This window comes from Nomascus leucogenys, chromosome 19, assembly GCF_006542625.1.
Source record: "Nomascus leucogenys isolate Asia chromosome 19, Asia_NLE_v1, whole genome shotgun sequence".
In the NCBI taxonomy this organism is placed as follows: domain Eukaryota; kingdom Metazoa; phylum Chordata; class Mammalia; order Primates; family Hylobatidae; genus Nomascus; species Nomascus leucogenys.
The window spans coordinates 69,258,182-69,274,403 of record NC_044399.1 but is presented as its reverse complement, the minus strand read 5'-3'; the positions used below and the strand labels follow the sequence as shown (position 1 = coordinate 69,274,403).

Below are 16,222 nucleotides of genomic sequence, written 5' to 3'. Positions count from 1 at the left end.
CAGACTATCCCACACATCCTCCACGTCTGGTGAAAGACACACTCATATAAATCATGCTCTGACACACCTATATGAAGAAGGCTGAACTGCAGATTCATTCTCCTGTCATTTTCAAGTATTTCCAGATTTTGCTGACTGTGAGTCTATTTGGAGGCATAAAATACTGTTCTTAACCAGAAAATCATGGTCTATCCCTCGAAGGATAGAAACAATGTATTTCTATCACTGGAGATTATTCTAACAAGTACCCGAAAATTGTCATCTATGTATCTTTCTAATTGGCACACTATCATTCAGAATCATTTCTATTTTATTACATCTCTAATCAAATGTGTTTTATCTAGGTATGTATGTGCATACACATATATAAACCTTCTTACGGCCATTCTATGCAGGTGACATTTCTTAGGACTATTCTATGTATTTGACATTTTATTTTTTTCCTCCAGCTTTATTCTACTTAACACTAATTGAGACTACTTTAACTCTGTAATCTTATTAAGGATGATTTCAATGAGTACATGCTCATCCTTCTAATATCAGAAGTAGATGGTAAAAAGTGGGCTAACAGCAATAGGGGGAGGGCAACTGCATTCATCTGAATGTCCTATACCACACAAGCACTGTGGCACTCTCCACTTCCCCAGCCATGTGAATAAGTTATGGCCTGGTTTTACAAACAACAAAACAACTTGGAGTTAATATTCACTAGTCGAAAGTATTTGAACAAGGCACACTATCTCTGGGCTCAAGTTTTATCATTTGGATTTTGGGAGTGATATCACAGATGGTTGCCATGGGGTTGTAGGAAGACTAAATCATTCTTTATTTTGGATTATACATTTATGAAAAAGGATACATGTTTCAATGTTGGCCCCAACGATATAGCCAGTTACATCAAAGTTGATCCGAATAAATTTGCCCTGAAAATAAATTAAAAAGAGAAAATTGAAAATAAGTAAGTACATACTGGATATGAACACTATAATAAACTAAGAAGACAACAAGTATCCATGAATTAGTTACAATAATGGATCTTACATATTGCCTCAAACAAAAAGAAAAAAGAAGAAAACAGGCTGTGATACATTTCAAAAAAGTAGCAATAGAATAGGCTATTTTCCTGGATTATAACATAATAAAATTAGAAATTATTAACAAAAGGAAAGTAGTGAGATCCCAGTCATTCAGAAGTTTTTAAAAGCTCTTCTAAATAATCTGAAATATGAGAGGTTTTAATAGTTTTAAAGGACCACTCTATCCAGCACTATAATGGTAGATTTAAAAATCTGAATAATATAAATGATTTCCTAGAAAAATAGAAATCCATTCAAGAAAAAAAAAACCCAGAAAACTTAACCCACAAAAATAAAAAATAGTAAAACAGAATTATTTCTTTAAAAATGCTGGATTAGTCTTATGAAACAATTTTACAAATTTCTAAGGAATATTTGATTTCTTTATTATATATAACTGTTTTAGGGAAAGAGAAAAATAGTGATTATTTCATCATTCATTTTATAAAGTTGTTATAACACTGAGTACCCAATCTGGTAAAGATATTACAAGGACAGCAAGCTGGGCGTGCTGACTCACGCCTGTAATCCCAGCACTTTGGGAGGCCGAGGCAGGTGGACCTCCTAAGGTCAGGAGTTCAAGACCAGCCTGGCCAATACGGTGAAACCCCGTCTCTACTAAAAATACAAAAAAATTTAGCTGGGCATGGCGGCACATGCCTGTAATCCCAGCTACTCGGGAGGCGGAGGCTGGACAGTCACTTGAACCCAGGAGGCGAAGGTTGCAGTGAACTGAGATCGCGCCCCTGCACTCCAGCCTGGGTGACAGAGCGAGACTCCATCTCAAAGGAAAATAAAAGCAAATATGGTATGGTTATATCTTACTTATAAAAATATATATAAGGAGAATCGCTTGAACCCGGGAGGCGGAGGTTGCAGTCAGCCAAGATCGCACCACTGCACTCCAGCCTGGCGACAGAGTGAGACTCTGTCTCAAAAAAGAAAAAAAAAGGAACAAGAAAAAAAAAATTAAATATGTAAACATTTTGCAAAACAAACATAATGATCAAGAATGGTTTATTCTAGGACTGCTAAGAAGGACTGACACTAGTAAACATACCACTATTATTCATCATATAAACAGTCAAGGGATTGGAGGGCTTCCTTTGAGGAAACTGACGAGCTGTCCCAAGTTTATTGGGAAATGGAAAAGGACTTAGAATAATCACAACAATTCTGAGAAAGAAGACCAGGGCTGGGGGAATCACACTACTTGATTTCAAAAAGCTATAAATGTACTAGGACAGTGTGGTATTGGTGTAAAGACAGAGATACAGATTGGTGAAACAGAAGAGAGTCCAGGAATTGATAATGTATGTAAGTTAATTCATTTCAACAAAGGTGTCAAGGTAATTTAATAGGAAAGGACAGACTTTTCAACAAATGGTGCTTGAAAAATATGCAAAATGAAACAAAACAAAATTAAAGGAACCTAGACTTTTACCTTACACTACATATAAAACTTAACTCAAAGCAGACCACATACCTAAATATATGGGCTAAAACTATAAAACTTCTCAAAGAAAACAGGAGAAAATCTTCATGACTTTAAATTAACAAGGATTTCCTAGACAGAAAGCAAAAAGCATGAACCATAAAATAAAAAACTGGTAAACTGGATTTCATCAAAATTTAAAACTTTTATTCTTCAAAAGATACCATAAAGAAAATGAAGAGAAGCCACAGACTGGGAGATAATATTTGGGAAACACATGTGATAAAAGGCTTGTTGCCAGAATATACGAAGAACCCTTATATTTCAATAGTAGGACAAACGACCCAATAAGAAAACTGGGTAAGTGATTTGAATAGACACTTCATCACAAAAGATACGTGAATGTCCAATAAGTATATGAAAAGATGTACACTATCATTAGTTATTAGGGAAATCTAAGTAAAAACAGCCACGATGAGACACCACTATATACCCACTAGAGTGGCTACACGTTTTAAGAAAGACTAGCAAAGATACAGAACAACTAGAACTATCAGACAACCCTGGTGAGACAGTATAGCCAGTTTGCCGGTTTCTCATGGCATCAAACACAGATTATTCTATGACCCAGCAATTCCACTCCTGGGCGGGGTTTCACCCATGAGAAAGGAATGCATGCATCCACATGGACTTGTACATGAATGTTCCCAGCCACTTTATTCTTAATAGCCCCAAACTGAAAACAACCCAAATGTCCACCAACTGGTGAATGGATAAAGAAATCATGGTATATTCACACAATGGAACACTACTGAGCGATGACAACCAGGGACACACCCAACAACGTGGATGGATCTAAAAAGCATTCTGCTGTGTGAAAGAAACTAGACATAAAGCACTACATACTATATGATTCCATGTACTTGTCATGCCAGATGTTACTGAAAACTCTAGGGACAGAAACAGATCAGTGGTTTCAGGGGCAGGGGCAGGAGGGAACTGATGACACAAAGGCAAAAGAAACCTTTCTGGAGTAAGGGAAACATTCTTCCTCTAGAGCATGATGCTCACTACACTATGTACACATTTCTCTAAACGCACTGACCTGTACACTGAAAAGGGTGAATTTTATTGTATGCCAACATTTCAAAAACAAGGGAGATCTTAGGAACTCCTAGATAAAGGCCAATTTTAAAAATATAACTCAACATCTGTTTTACACAGATGAGCATGGCCCGTTGTGCAAGGATGACATTCAGATCTGTGAAGCATTCTATAACGTAATAATAATAATAATAATTCAATTCTGTGTATTTACTATAAACATATTAAGTTAAATATGCTTCCCTATTAAAGTGAAAGCTGTTAGATTTACACTCTTCTGCTTACGGCGCCAGGCAGCTTGCCCATCCTTTTACTTACTACTTTAGGGCCCTTCTCACCCTTCCCAAAGTGTTACTTTTCCAGTGTATTAATATTTACCTTATATTAAAAAAATGAGTAGTCAGTTTGGGATGCTACCTACTAAAGAAGTTTCTCAGCTATATTTTATTGTATGCAAATTACACCTCAATAGTTGATTTTAAAAAAAGAGGAATCACTTTCTAAAATGAATAATCCATTATATTTTTGCTTAATATTATGAGCATTCATTAAGAACTCATCCCATTTTCCTATTAAAAAAAAAACCCAAACCAAGCTAGCAAACAAAGTGAAAGGGAATCTGTGTGGGGAGTGTGGGGGAAGAGCCCTGGGAATATACTGACTTCCTGCTTGAGGAGGAACAAACTGTGATCAGCTGCAGGATTAAGTTCTATCTCAGGTGTGTGTCAAGGAGCTCCTTTAGCAGTCCTCCTGGTTCTCTTTCACCATTGCCAAGTATCCTAACTCTGCCCCCACCAAAATGTACATATTCTATTTCACGTTATTTGACAGCACTGCTTTGCACTAAGAAATACATGATAAGCTTGATAAACTCAGGCACCATGTCGTCATCATAACAAAGGTGCATTCCATGAAGGGCCGGCTCCCAGTGCCACTAAACCACGGAGTGTTCAAGAGGGAGTTGGAGTAAGAAGCAAAGGCATTTTGTGACAAATAGGCTCTTACTACATCTTATAAAGTCATGAACAAAAAAACACTTATGCTACATAAGTTATGAAAACAAATGGCAAAAACAGTATTACTCTGGACATGAGTCTAACACACATGACAGTGAAAGTTGACAATGTAATAGAAGATACGAATTTAGGATTTCTTTAGGAGTTAGGATGGTGTTAGTCACCAAACCTGCAATGCGCTCTAGCCTAGACACTGATTTTATGCCATCAAATTTACTGAGGTAATAATTTAAATTCCCCTGGAGACCACAATGCAAATCCATCATTACGAGGCTGCTTGACTATCAGTGGTGAGCATTTAGTATTTTTCTTCTATAGAGACCTTGTTAATTAAGAGTCGCATAATAAAACTGACAATTTGTTTGGTTAGTTTTGTTTTATGGTGTGGAGAGAAAGTTTTGTTTGGATTTTTGTTTTAATAGGAGAAAAATTTTCCCTTCTTTTGAGATAGGCTAAACAAATAAGCGCTTTACACAAATAATGTAATTATTGGCATGAAGAGATGCTGACCTAATGCTCCCCAAACTTAAGATGAACACTGAGGCTGTGCTTTTTTAACACCTAAAGAACAATGTGGTCTGTGCATTTCCACGCATAGCACAGAGGTGCTATGGGAACATAAAGAAAGGAGGAGAGAAGGCTTCACAGAAACAGTGCCAGCTGAGCCTACCAATCTTAGTGTTTACCATGTACATTAACTGCTTCAAGCTAAATGGTATTTCAAAGAGAGGTTCTGTGCTTAAGTTCACTTGAAAAAAACAAACAAAAAAAAGCAAAAAAAAACCCCAAAACAGTACAAAGAGTAGGAGTCCTTGGCACATTGCCATCTAATTTCAACTTCTAAGTTGTAACATCTACTATGTTGAAGAGATACAACATTCTGGGTTAATAGCTATTCTAGGTAGCAACTGTAGGCACCCTTCTCTCTTCTGCCAGTAGGCTCTTACTTATTATTGCCCTTGCATTGTCAGAATGCAATAGTTGAATATATAAAATTCTGATAGCTCATATTTTGTTGACAAGAGAAAGATCTTTTTTGCTCTGTAATTATAAAACATTTTCATCTTTAGATTTGTAAGCATCAGTTAGAATGGTCAACCCAATGACTTTTCTCATTTTATATTATTTCCCTCTAACAATTTTCATATACACACCTGCTTTTTGCATTTGTCCGCTTATGAAACTTATCCAGGTATATATTGGTACAGAAATATCATACAAGATTAAAGAATACTGTTATTTTAGCAAATAGATGAAATAACAGTATTCTTTAATCTTGTTGCAAAATACTAAGGAAATTCTTCCTACAGAATGACCACCCGGATGCTAATGTCATGTTTCTTTTTTGCCCTTAGAAATACATACAATTCTTGAGTTTGAGAAAATTCTAGGCTATCACCTGGAGACTCAATCTGAGACTCTCTTTATAGAATTGATTTCATCATCATCTTTACAGTCTACCATGCTATCTGTCTCTTTGTATTCATCCTCTGGTTCATCCAATGTTTGTGAAATGTTTTTCTGTCAATTTCCTTCTCATTGACATTATGAGTAAAAATTGAAAACTTTTGATTTCTCAACTATGTTCATAAAAGCTAAAAATAACTTACAAAGATGGTTTCTCTAGTTGTCTTTCATACCTACTTGAAAGACAATGCAATATTTGAGGTGCTATAATAAGTAAATTAAAAGATGATGCAATAGATATTACTGTAGCATCCTTCTAGGCAATCCCATTATTCTTATTATTTTATTCTTTTTTTAGCATAGTTGAGAACAAATGAGTTAATAATGAACCAATTTCTAAGATGACGAAACAGCAAACTATTTCAAGATACAGAAACAAATAAGATCACTAATACTCCATAATGTATCTTAGATTTATAAAATGCTTCAATGGACCCATATGTAATTACAAGAGAGAATGAACTTCATTCTATCTAAAAAATAAGTACATTTTGTCTTTGTTTTTTGGAAGACCCCTAAGAAAGATTTAAGTTAAAAAGCTATCAATCCTATGAATAGTTAGAACTGTTCAAAAAAGAAACTGAAATTGGGTCCTGATGTTATACTGACGGTTAAAATTCTCCACAAATTTTAAACAGCTATATTATCTATACAATACCTCATTGAGTTAATAAAAATATTGCTATTTTAAGAGACAGTAGTCAAAAGGCAACGTTATTACTACAAAGCTGCCGACACACGGCCAACATGACTGCCCGGGCAAATGCGTTCTCAAACTTCTCATTTTAATGCTGCAGAAGGATTAATCAAAATCATATGGTATCACCTAGTTCTTATTTTAAGGAAACATTTCACTAAAAAAATTCTTTATATCCAGTAATAAAAACTTTTAGCTTTCACCAACATATATGTTTAACTTCTTTATTAAGTATACATATCAACATGATGTTTAAGCTTTCAACTCCAAATACTATTTCCTTTTTTTTTCTTTACCACCTAGAATAAATTAGAAGTTCAAAATTCATCAAACAAAACAAATTCTTTATTTGGGCAATATGACAACATTAATACACAGATAACTTTGAATTCTAGCAACTGTAAAATCTAAACTTAAATATTATTCACTGTATATTTAGTGAATTTATTTTTCCCTACCTTCATGGGACATTAAAATAGGAAAGGAAGTTAGGTTCAAAGGAGAAATGGGGCTTTGGAGTCATCACTGCCACCTGAAGCCACCTGCCTCTAGCCATGGTCAACGCCACTGTGTTCTTTTCACATCATTGTTGATGGTAACTCCTTGGGCCCACGCAGCTCCTTCGAGCTGTTTGCCAACAAAGTTCCAAAAACAGTGGAAAACTTCAGTGCGCTGAACACTGGAGGAAAAGGATTTGGTTATAAGGGTTCCTGCTTTCACAGAATTATTCCAAGGTTTATTTTATCTGCCAGGGTGCTGACTTCACACACCATAATAGTGCCAGTCCATCTACCGGGAGAAATTTGATGATGAGAACTTCATCCTGAAGCACACAGGTCCTGGCATCTTGTCCATGGCACATGCTGGACCAACACAAATGGTTGCGTTTTTTACCTGTGTGGCCAAGATTGAGTGGCTGGATGGCAAGCACGAGGTCTTTGGCAAAGTGAAAGAGGGCGTGAATATCATGGAAGCCATGGAGTGCTCTGGGTCCAGGAATGGTGAGACTGGCAAGAAGATCACCATTGCCAACTGCGGACAACTCTAATCAATCTGCTTATGTTTGATCTTAACCACCTGATCATTCCTTCTGTAGCTCAGGAGAGCATCCCTCCATCCCACTTGCTCACAATATCCTGTAATCTTTGTGGTCTCACTGCAGTTCTTTGGTTTCCTTATTCCCCTCGACATCAAGCTGGATTGCAGTTAAGCTTAGGATTATAAAATAAAAACTCAGTAACAAAAACAAACAAAGGAGAAATGGGAGAAAGTTAAGATTTGGGGCCTCTCCTTTCTCCGGTCCGTGCCTCCAAGATGACAAAGAAAAGAAGGAACACAGGTCGTGCCAAAAACGGCCGCGGCCACGTGCAGCCTATTTGCTGCACTAACTGCGCCCGATGCATGCCAAAGGACAAGGCCATTAAGAAATTCATCATTCAAAACATAGTGGAGGCCGCAGCAGTCAGGGGCATTCTGAAGCGAGCGTCTTCGATGCCTATGTGCTTCCCAAGCTGTATGTGAAGCTACATTACTGTGTTAAGTTGTGCAATTCACAGCAAAGTAGTCAGGAATCGATCTCGTGGAGCCTGCAAGGACTGAACACCCCCACCCCGATTTAGACCTGCGGGTGCTGCCCCACGTCTCCCACCAAAGCCCATGTAAGGAGCTGAATTCTTAAAGACTGAAGACAGACTATTCTCTGGAGAAAAATAAAATGGAAATTGTACTTAAAAAAAAAAAAAAGATCTGGGGCCTCTGAACAGGTGACCTATAGAGAAATGTTCCAAAATAATTCAGACATGTGGTCACTTACTTAGATAAATAAGCAAAGTCACCAACATGCAACACTCTATTCCTCATCAGTTCCCTAGCTTGGTGTCCTTTTCACACCTAGGGTCCATGGTGGCACTAGCCATGATAGTGAGTGCCAGTGAAATATCTTCCAGCTAGATGCAAAGGGCCAAGCAAAGAGCAGTGAAAGAAAAGATGCATGGAGAACAATGATGAAGGAGACAGGGCCTGCAGTGTGGAAGAAAGCAAAAGAGAACGGTATTTCTGAAAACATATTTGGTAACCAATAAATCTCGGTTATAAGCCAAAGCACTAAAATATATTCTATTTTAAAAACACTTCAACAGAACAAAAACCTTATGAAGCTGAAAATTATCAACTTTCTAGCTAAATGACATTCATACTCAGGTATTTTACAAGACATAGCCAAGCACTTTGACAACTTGACAAAGTGAAATTTCAGAAGCAAAAATGAAAAACTTTACTGAATATCCCCAAGTGATCTAGGACTTAAATTATTCCGCTTCATGTTGGATACCCTGGCAAATCAGGTAAGATGCAGGCCATGGGACCTGACGTCACTTGAGTGTTGGCCACTTGGCCAGATAAGCAAAGGTGACTTTTCTTTCTTCCTTGGGGGCAGGCCAAGGGGAGAGAATAAGATCTGTCAGTTAAAAAAGCTTTCTCCTCACATCTATAATAAATACTTTCAGAATTAACATTTTTATTGAAACACACGTCTAGACTAAATTGGAAAACACGAGTTTTACTTTTAAGTGGGAACTCTATCTTTTAAACATTATGTGAAGAAATCTGTGCTGAAAATGCCCACTCCATAACTAATTTGCACAAAGGTCAGATTATGGTACTTAATCAGAATTTCACCAGTAAAAACAAAAGCATGGAAAACCCCCAAAACATGACAAGCACCTCATGTATTAATTACAGCTACACATTTTGATGATAACGCATGTTGTATACCAATCCAGAAACAAGCGAAATGACACGTGTACCGTGAGAGCTCTCAACAGCAAAGACAACTAGAATTCTCTCATATATAATCAAATATAACTTGTTAAGGATTTCACTCAAAATGTTTAATAGGGAAACCTGGATATTTGATATTTTGATACCATGAATAAAATAAAAAGAAAATTATCTTAATTAGTTTCAAAAATTTTGTTTGTTCGGAATTGACATCAATTTCTGGAACCTTTTCTGGGGTGATTATAATGTATCTCTAGTAATTAAAACTAGATTAGTTATTAGTTAGCAACTTAATTTAGGGGCAATGCAGGTTTGTTTCATATTCTGAACATATTTCCCCCCTTCTTAATTTAGTATCTTAAGTTATTACATGATCTGTAGTATGCATTAAAACACATCAGCACAGATAGGGTGCTATGCATGTGTGTTAGCTATTTGCCCGAAATGAGAAAATCCATTCTAGGAGTAATGAGCTAGCACTTAATCCAAAGGCCAGATGGCTACCTTAAATGCTTTAGTTATCTTAATCTCCAAACCAAACCAGAAGCTTTGTTGTTAGTAAAATGAGTTTTCACATGCACTAAGTGGCCTCATTACTTAGCATAATGGATATTAGAAATCACTAGGGTAACATGAGTGGCATTAAGCCATGGACTGATTAGAAAGAGATATATATTAACTTCAAATAGAGCCTTAAAAAAAAGATAAATAAATAAATAAAAACAAAGAAAGATATATATAGACCCTTCCCAATCCGGGGTCAAGGGAACAGGTGTTGAGACTCCAGCAAGTCCAGGAGGCTGTATTGTTGGGGGTGCTCCTAGAGCTTGATACTGAATGGCTGTGTGCAGCCAGTGATCTGGAAGATGCTGGTTGCCTGGTGCAGACCATATTCTGTCACTGATACTGTCACATTTGCCTCAGTAAATCTTTCAGGTAAAGGTTTGGTTAGAGAAATTAAACAGAGCTGGGCTGCATGCAACTTACAAAACTGTTTTCAGCAACTGCCTGCTGATAAATAGATGCGAGGGTGCAGAATCCCGACATGCTTTCATTATAACCTGGTCGCCAAACTGTAAGGAGGATGCCTAGAGCCCTTACCTAGCTTTAACTGCTGGAGGATACTTATCCACCAAAAGGTACATAATAGGTGGAAATTGCCAACCTGGCTTAAGTCAACTTGTAAAAAAAAAAAAAAAAAAAGAGAAAGAGAATAAAGGAAAAGAAAAAAAGGATTTGTGGAAATAGAGAAAGTGATTATAACTAAAACTCTGTGAGGGAAGATGTATCTGCTGATCCAAACAATCATTTTGAAATTGAAGTCCCTGTTTTTAAAGTTTCATTATGAGAGATTCTTTTTACATAAATCTCCTCCATCTGGAATGCATTTTACTTCTCCATAAACAGAGAACTGGACTAACTGTGAATGATTATTTTCTTAAGGGTAATGCTCTCCTAAAGAAAGAATCCCTTTAATATAAACCATATGCTAGTATCTTTGAAAGAAAAGATATTCTTCAGGAAATTAGTCGTCTATATCACATCAAAGAAATGGAACCAAATGGATTCTAAAGCTTATGGAGTTTACAGCCTCAAATATTTTCACTGTAAGCATGCAGCTTATAAATATGACTGCATGAAATTTCACTGTATACACAACTCATTTTTTAACATCATATTACTCTTGGTATGACACTGATCTCAACTCAAGGCCTGGCCGGCCCACGGAGCCACTGCCTCCCTCATGTTCTCTACCCATGCTTCTAAAATGGGGACATGCATATTCTCAGAGGATCTAGCACATGTACTACCTTCCCTGAGCTCAACAACATCATGACATGCCGTTGAAAACATATTAAAGTTAACACCAATATGAAATTGTGCTCTACAGGGCTAGGGAACCTTAGTTTTGACCACTGGTATATTCCCAGGGCCTAGAAGAGAATATGGCACTTTGTAGTGTCTGCCACATTTTCAGTAAATGAATTCCTTAAAATCCATAAATACACCTGTGGGGCACTATGCTAGGAACCAAAGCTACAAAGTCCCTACTGACAAAGATCTTAGACATTCTACTAGGAAGGATAATAAATACGCAAAGTAATTGTTACAGTTTGCAATAGGTGCCATGAGGGAAATAAATAGGATACTGTGATAGAGAATAATAGAAGAAATCTCCTCAGATATGGTTTTAGACTAACTAGCTAGTTAGGAGAAGAAATGTGGACAGATTTGAAACACCTTCTGGATGTTTAACCAACAGGATTCACTGCTGGCCTGTATGTGGGCCATGAGAAAAAGGCTGATTCCTAGGTATTTTGTCTTCCTAGGTTTTGCTATTGTTTTTATTTTGTTTTAAGTTTAAGCAACTGGGTGATTTGATAATACCATTTATTGACGTAAGACAAAAAGCAACAAATTTTGAAAGGAAAGGAAAAATTTTCATTTGGAATATGTTAAAACTTGAAGAATCTATTGACATCCACTTGGAGATATCAATTAAGCTGCACAGTGGCTGGCAAAGAATAGGTGCTTAATAATTAAAAGAACTAAATAACAAATCAAACATCAAAATTACACAGAACCGAATTTAAAAATGAGTCTACAATGGTTTCTTTCAAACCCCAAGAGCCAACACCCATAGAGAAATACTAAAGGGGAATTTTAACTGAACATTATTTAACCAATGGACCTAATTATTTTTAATGGAGCTACTGAGATCAACTACTTGTTTTAGTACTGTGTAGGTAACACCTTATGATAACAGCACATAGCAATAAACTATTACTAAAAAAAACACGTATCAGTAAAAGTTGACTTTCTAAGAATTAAAGCCCAAAGTAAACAATTTAAACATACCTCTGTTTCTTGGTCGAATTGAAAGCTACGTCTAAGAACAATACCTTAATAGAAAATCTTTTTTCTACTAAAAACAAATCAGCTTTTACTATATTAGAATGTACTTATTATCTAATAGTGCAGGCACTTTGGAAAGTGGTACTTCAGCTGAAATAGCGTTTGTTGAACATTTGGATTCAATGGCTGATTCTTGCTCCTTTCCTGTGTGCTGCTTCCAGGTGGCTAGAAAACAACCTAATTCTTCCTACCAGCAGAATGTAAAACAGGTTTCTATCAGACTTGATTGTCAACCTTCGGAATAGGATGTATAAATAACAAGCATTAAATAGACTCATGTATTACTTTGCAAATAAATTTCAGAAAATAATTACCTTAATTTAGACTATAATTTAAAGGAACGATCTAGAGCAGGGTTTCTCGATCTTAGCATAACTGATATTTTGGGCTCAAAAATTCTAAGCGGTGGGGACTGTGCCATGCATTGGATGATTTTTAGCAGCATCCCTGGCCTCTACCAACTAGATGCCAGTGGCACACCACTACCTATTCTCCCAGGTAAACAAAGAAAAATGTCTCCAGACACTGCCAACGTCCCTTGGGGAGCCTCCAATCAAGAACCACTGACCTAGAGCCACTCCAGTTACAGGTTAAAACCCTACATACATCAATGATGGAAATTGCTGTAAGGATTCATGGTAGCCATGATAGCCAAGACCACCTCAATGAGCCCCACCTCTGGTATTCACAGTCCCCTCCCACACAGTATCAGGGTTGGTTTGTATGACCAACAGAAGACAATAGAGGAAGGCATGTGATTTCCAAGGCAGGGTGTGTAACTTCTGTCTTTCTCTTGGATCACTTGCTCTAGGAGAAGCTGGCTGCCACGTCATGGCGACATTCAAGGAGCCCTATGGAGAGGCTGCCTCCAAGGTCAGGAACCGAGGCCTCCAGCCAAGAGCCATGTAGGATAGGGACTTCCCACCAAGAGCTACCTGAGGAAGATTTGAAGGAGACCTTCCCATCTCAGTAGGCCTTCAGATGACTACAGCTGTAGCCAACATCTCAGTGACAACCTCCTAAGAGACCCTGGGCCAGAGTCACCCAGCTAAGCTGCTACTGACTTTCTGACACACAGAAACTGTGAGATAATCGATGCCTGAAGCCACCAGGTTTTAGGATCATTTGTTACGTAGCAATTGATAACTAATACAGAATTATATCTGTCCCAAACACTAAAATAATGAGTTGAAACACACCCTGGCAGGGAGATAAATCCTTACACTTCCTAACAGAATCACTACATTCTTCACCCAAGGACACAAATGACGGCTTAGTAGCAATTTATCTTTTCCAGGAAAAAGATGGGCCAATGAGCACCAAAACTGTCTCTCTTGAATTTAGGGCATGGTTTTAGGGCTGGGGGCGGAAACAGAATAGATTAGTAACTTGATTTCTGTGGTAAGATAAACGATTTTCCACAAAGAAGTCCTTGAAGATCTTGATGGAGATTCACATACCAAAGCTGGCAGCTCACTGTTCCTTCTTTCCTGTGATATAGCCACTAAACACAGGGCATTTCAGTAGGAAAATTTCAAATTTAGTTGTGGCTCAGGCTCAATGGGGATGATCCAGGAGAATGATGGAAAGTCTGAAGGAATGCAGTTTCCTCAGATAGTTTCTAAACCCAGAAGTCAAGTCACAGGCATGCCTCCTACTGACACAGGCACATTTGTTATCCCACTTCGCACATAAAAAGCTAAATTAATTACTAAATGAACTTGGATTAAGTGAATCTTCAAATTTTATCTTACTGGGAATAAACAATATTCCAAGAAAATACATCCCTATTTCTTACATAACTTGGAAAGCGTCTTGTACTGAAACTATCTCTGAAGGTGCTATGGGCTGAAATGCGTCCCTGCACAAATTCCTGTGTTGAAGTCCTAACCCCCAGGACCTCATGATGGAACTGTAATTAGGAAGAGGGTCTTTAAAGAAGTCATTACATTAAAAAAGGGCCATTAGGGTGTACCCTACTTCAATATGATTGGTGTCCTTATAAGAAGAGATTAGGACACAGACACACACAGAGGGAAGGCCATGTGAAGACACAGGAAGAATACAACCATCTGTAAGCCAAAGAAAGAGTATACAGTGAATCAGCAAGAGAACTAACATAACTAACTCCATTTTTGTTTAAGGGGCCTTTACCCATTCCTGCACATGGGCAAGGATACTTTTAGAGCACTGAGATAATATGCAAAAACAGCAATCAGGTAGTTTTTAAAACTAACTCTGAGATTAAAGGAGAAGTGTGTGAACAACTATGTTTTGTTAAAGATTTATGAGAGGACTGTGACTTGACAAAGGACAAGGATATTCCCAACCTCCTCGGACCCTTGCCGGCGCCCAGACGTCTGTGGTGGTCAGTTACCTCTTCATCCCAACCCTCTCCCCTTCCCCCTGCCTTAACATAAAAACAGCCTAAAATGTGTTCTGACTTGAGGGTCCTCTGGGATGCTAGTCCACCATCTTTGTTTGCTGGCTCTCCAAATAAACCTGCTTTTCCTCCCACCAACTCTGATCTCTCGTGGGTGGCTTTCAAGTGGCACGCAGCTGAACTTGGGTTCAGTTACGAGAGGCCACAGAAGAAACCAATCCTGCCAACACCTTGCTTCAGACTTCTAGCCTCCGGAATTGTGGAAAAGTACATTTCTGTTGTTTATGCTGCTCCCAGTCTGTGGCGCTTTTATATCACAGCCCTAGTGAACTAATCCAGAGGGCTTTCTGGTTGCCCTTGTGTTTGCTGGGTCCTCTGTGATCCCGAATCTGGTCGCTTCCGCTAATCATAGCAACCACGCCATCGGAAAATTAATGTGCAGACCATGATGTTATCTCAGTTTTAAAAAGCATGTCACAATGACACTAGATCCCCCAAATTATCCATCAATGAACTGTTAGAACTGAGGTCTCTTTTACTCTGGCTTTCTTGACTTTTACCAATACTTCAGAGCAAGGAGAAAAAAAAGGGAAGAATTAATTTGAACAACTTAAGTGGAAATAATTGAACAATGAAATCCTTCTTCAATCTAACAGTGGAAGGGGTTTCTGAAACTTGATGACCATAATCCAGGGCAAAAGACTTAATGGAGGAATGTCCATTGTGTTGAATATGGGTTTAGAGAAGATTTGCTGTGACGATGTTGAAGCTGAGCAACTGGGGTGGAGAGAGGCAGTGTCCCTGAAGTAACAGAGACCTGGCCATCACTTAGGATAACATTCTCAGGTGAACAGGTATAGCTAGTCAAACTGAGGAGGAAAGTAAAGCTTTCAAGTTGAATAGCTAAGAAGAATTTTTAGGCTGGGTGTGGTGGCTCACTACTGTAATCCCAGTACTTTGGGAGGCTGAGGCTTCCAGTGATCCTCTTGCCTCAGCCTCCCAAAGAACTGGACAACGTAGTGAGACCCTAATCTCTAAAAAAAAAAAAAAGTTGTTATTTTAAATTAGCCTGGTGAAGTAGTGTGAGCCTGTAGTCCCGGCTCCTTGGGAGACTGAGGCAGGAGGAGGCCTTGAGACCAGGAGTTTGTGGCTGCAGTGAGCTATGACTGTGCCACTGCACTCCAGGCTGGGTGACACAGCAAGACCCTGTCTCAAAAAAAAATTTTTTTTTTAAAGAGGAGTCATAGTAGTGACAAATTATTCTGAAGTCCAAATCCCACAGAAAATAGCAAGGTAGGAAAAGGTCAGTTTACCACATCTAATGCGGTGAATGTTTACTATGCCTAGTGC

At 38.0% G+C, this 16,222-nt stretch overlaps 1 protein-coding gene across 6 annotated transcripts in view; it reads right to left on the bottom strand.

Moving 5' to 3' along the window:
• The window catches only part of MYH10 (myosin heavy chain 10), a 156,193-nt gene that overhangs the window by 77,923 nt on the left and 62,048 nt on the right, over positions 1 to 16,222 (bottom strand). For all 6 annotated transcript variants that reach the window (XM_030800300.1, XM_030800303.1, XM_030800301.1 and 3 more), the window contains one exon: positions 860 to 923. In XM_030800300.1, the coding sequence (XP_030656160.1) occupies positions 860 to 923 (64 nt within the window). The remainder of the gene's footprint in view (positions 1 to 859; positions 924 to 16,222) is intronic.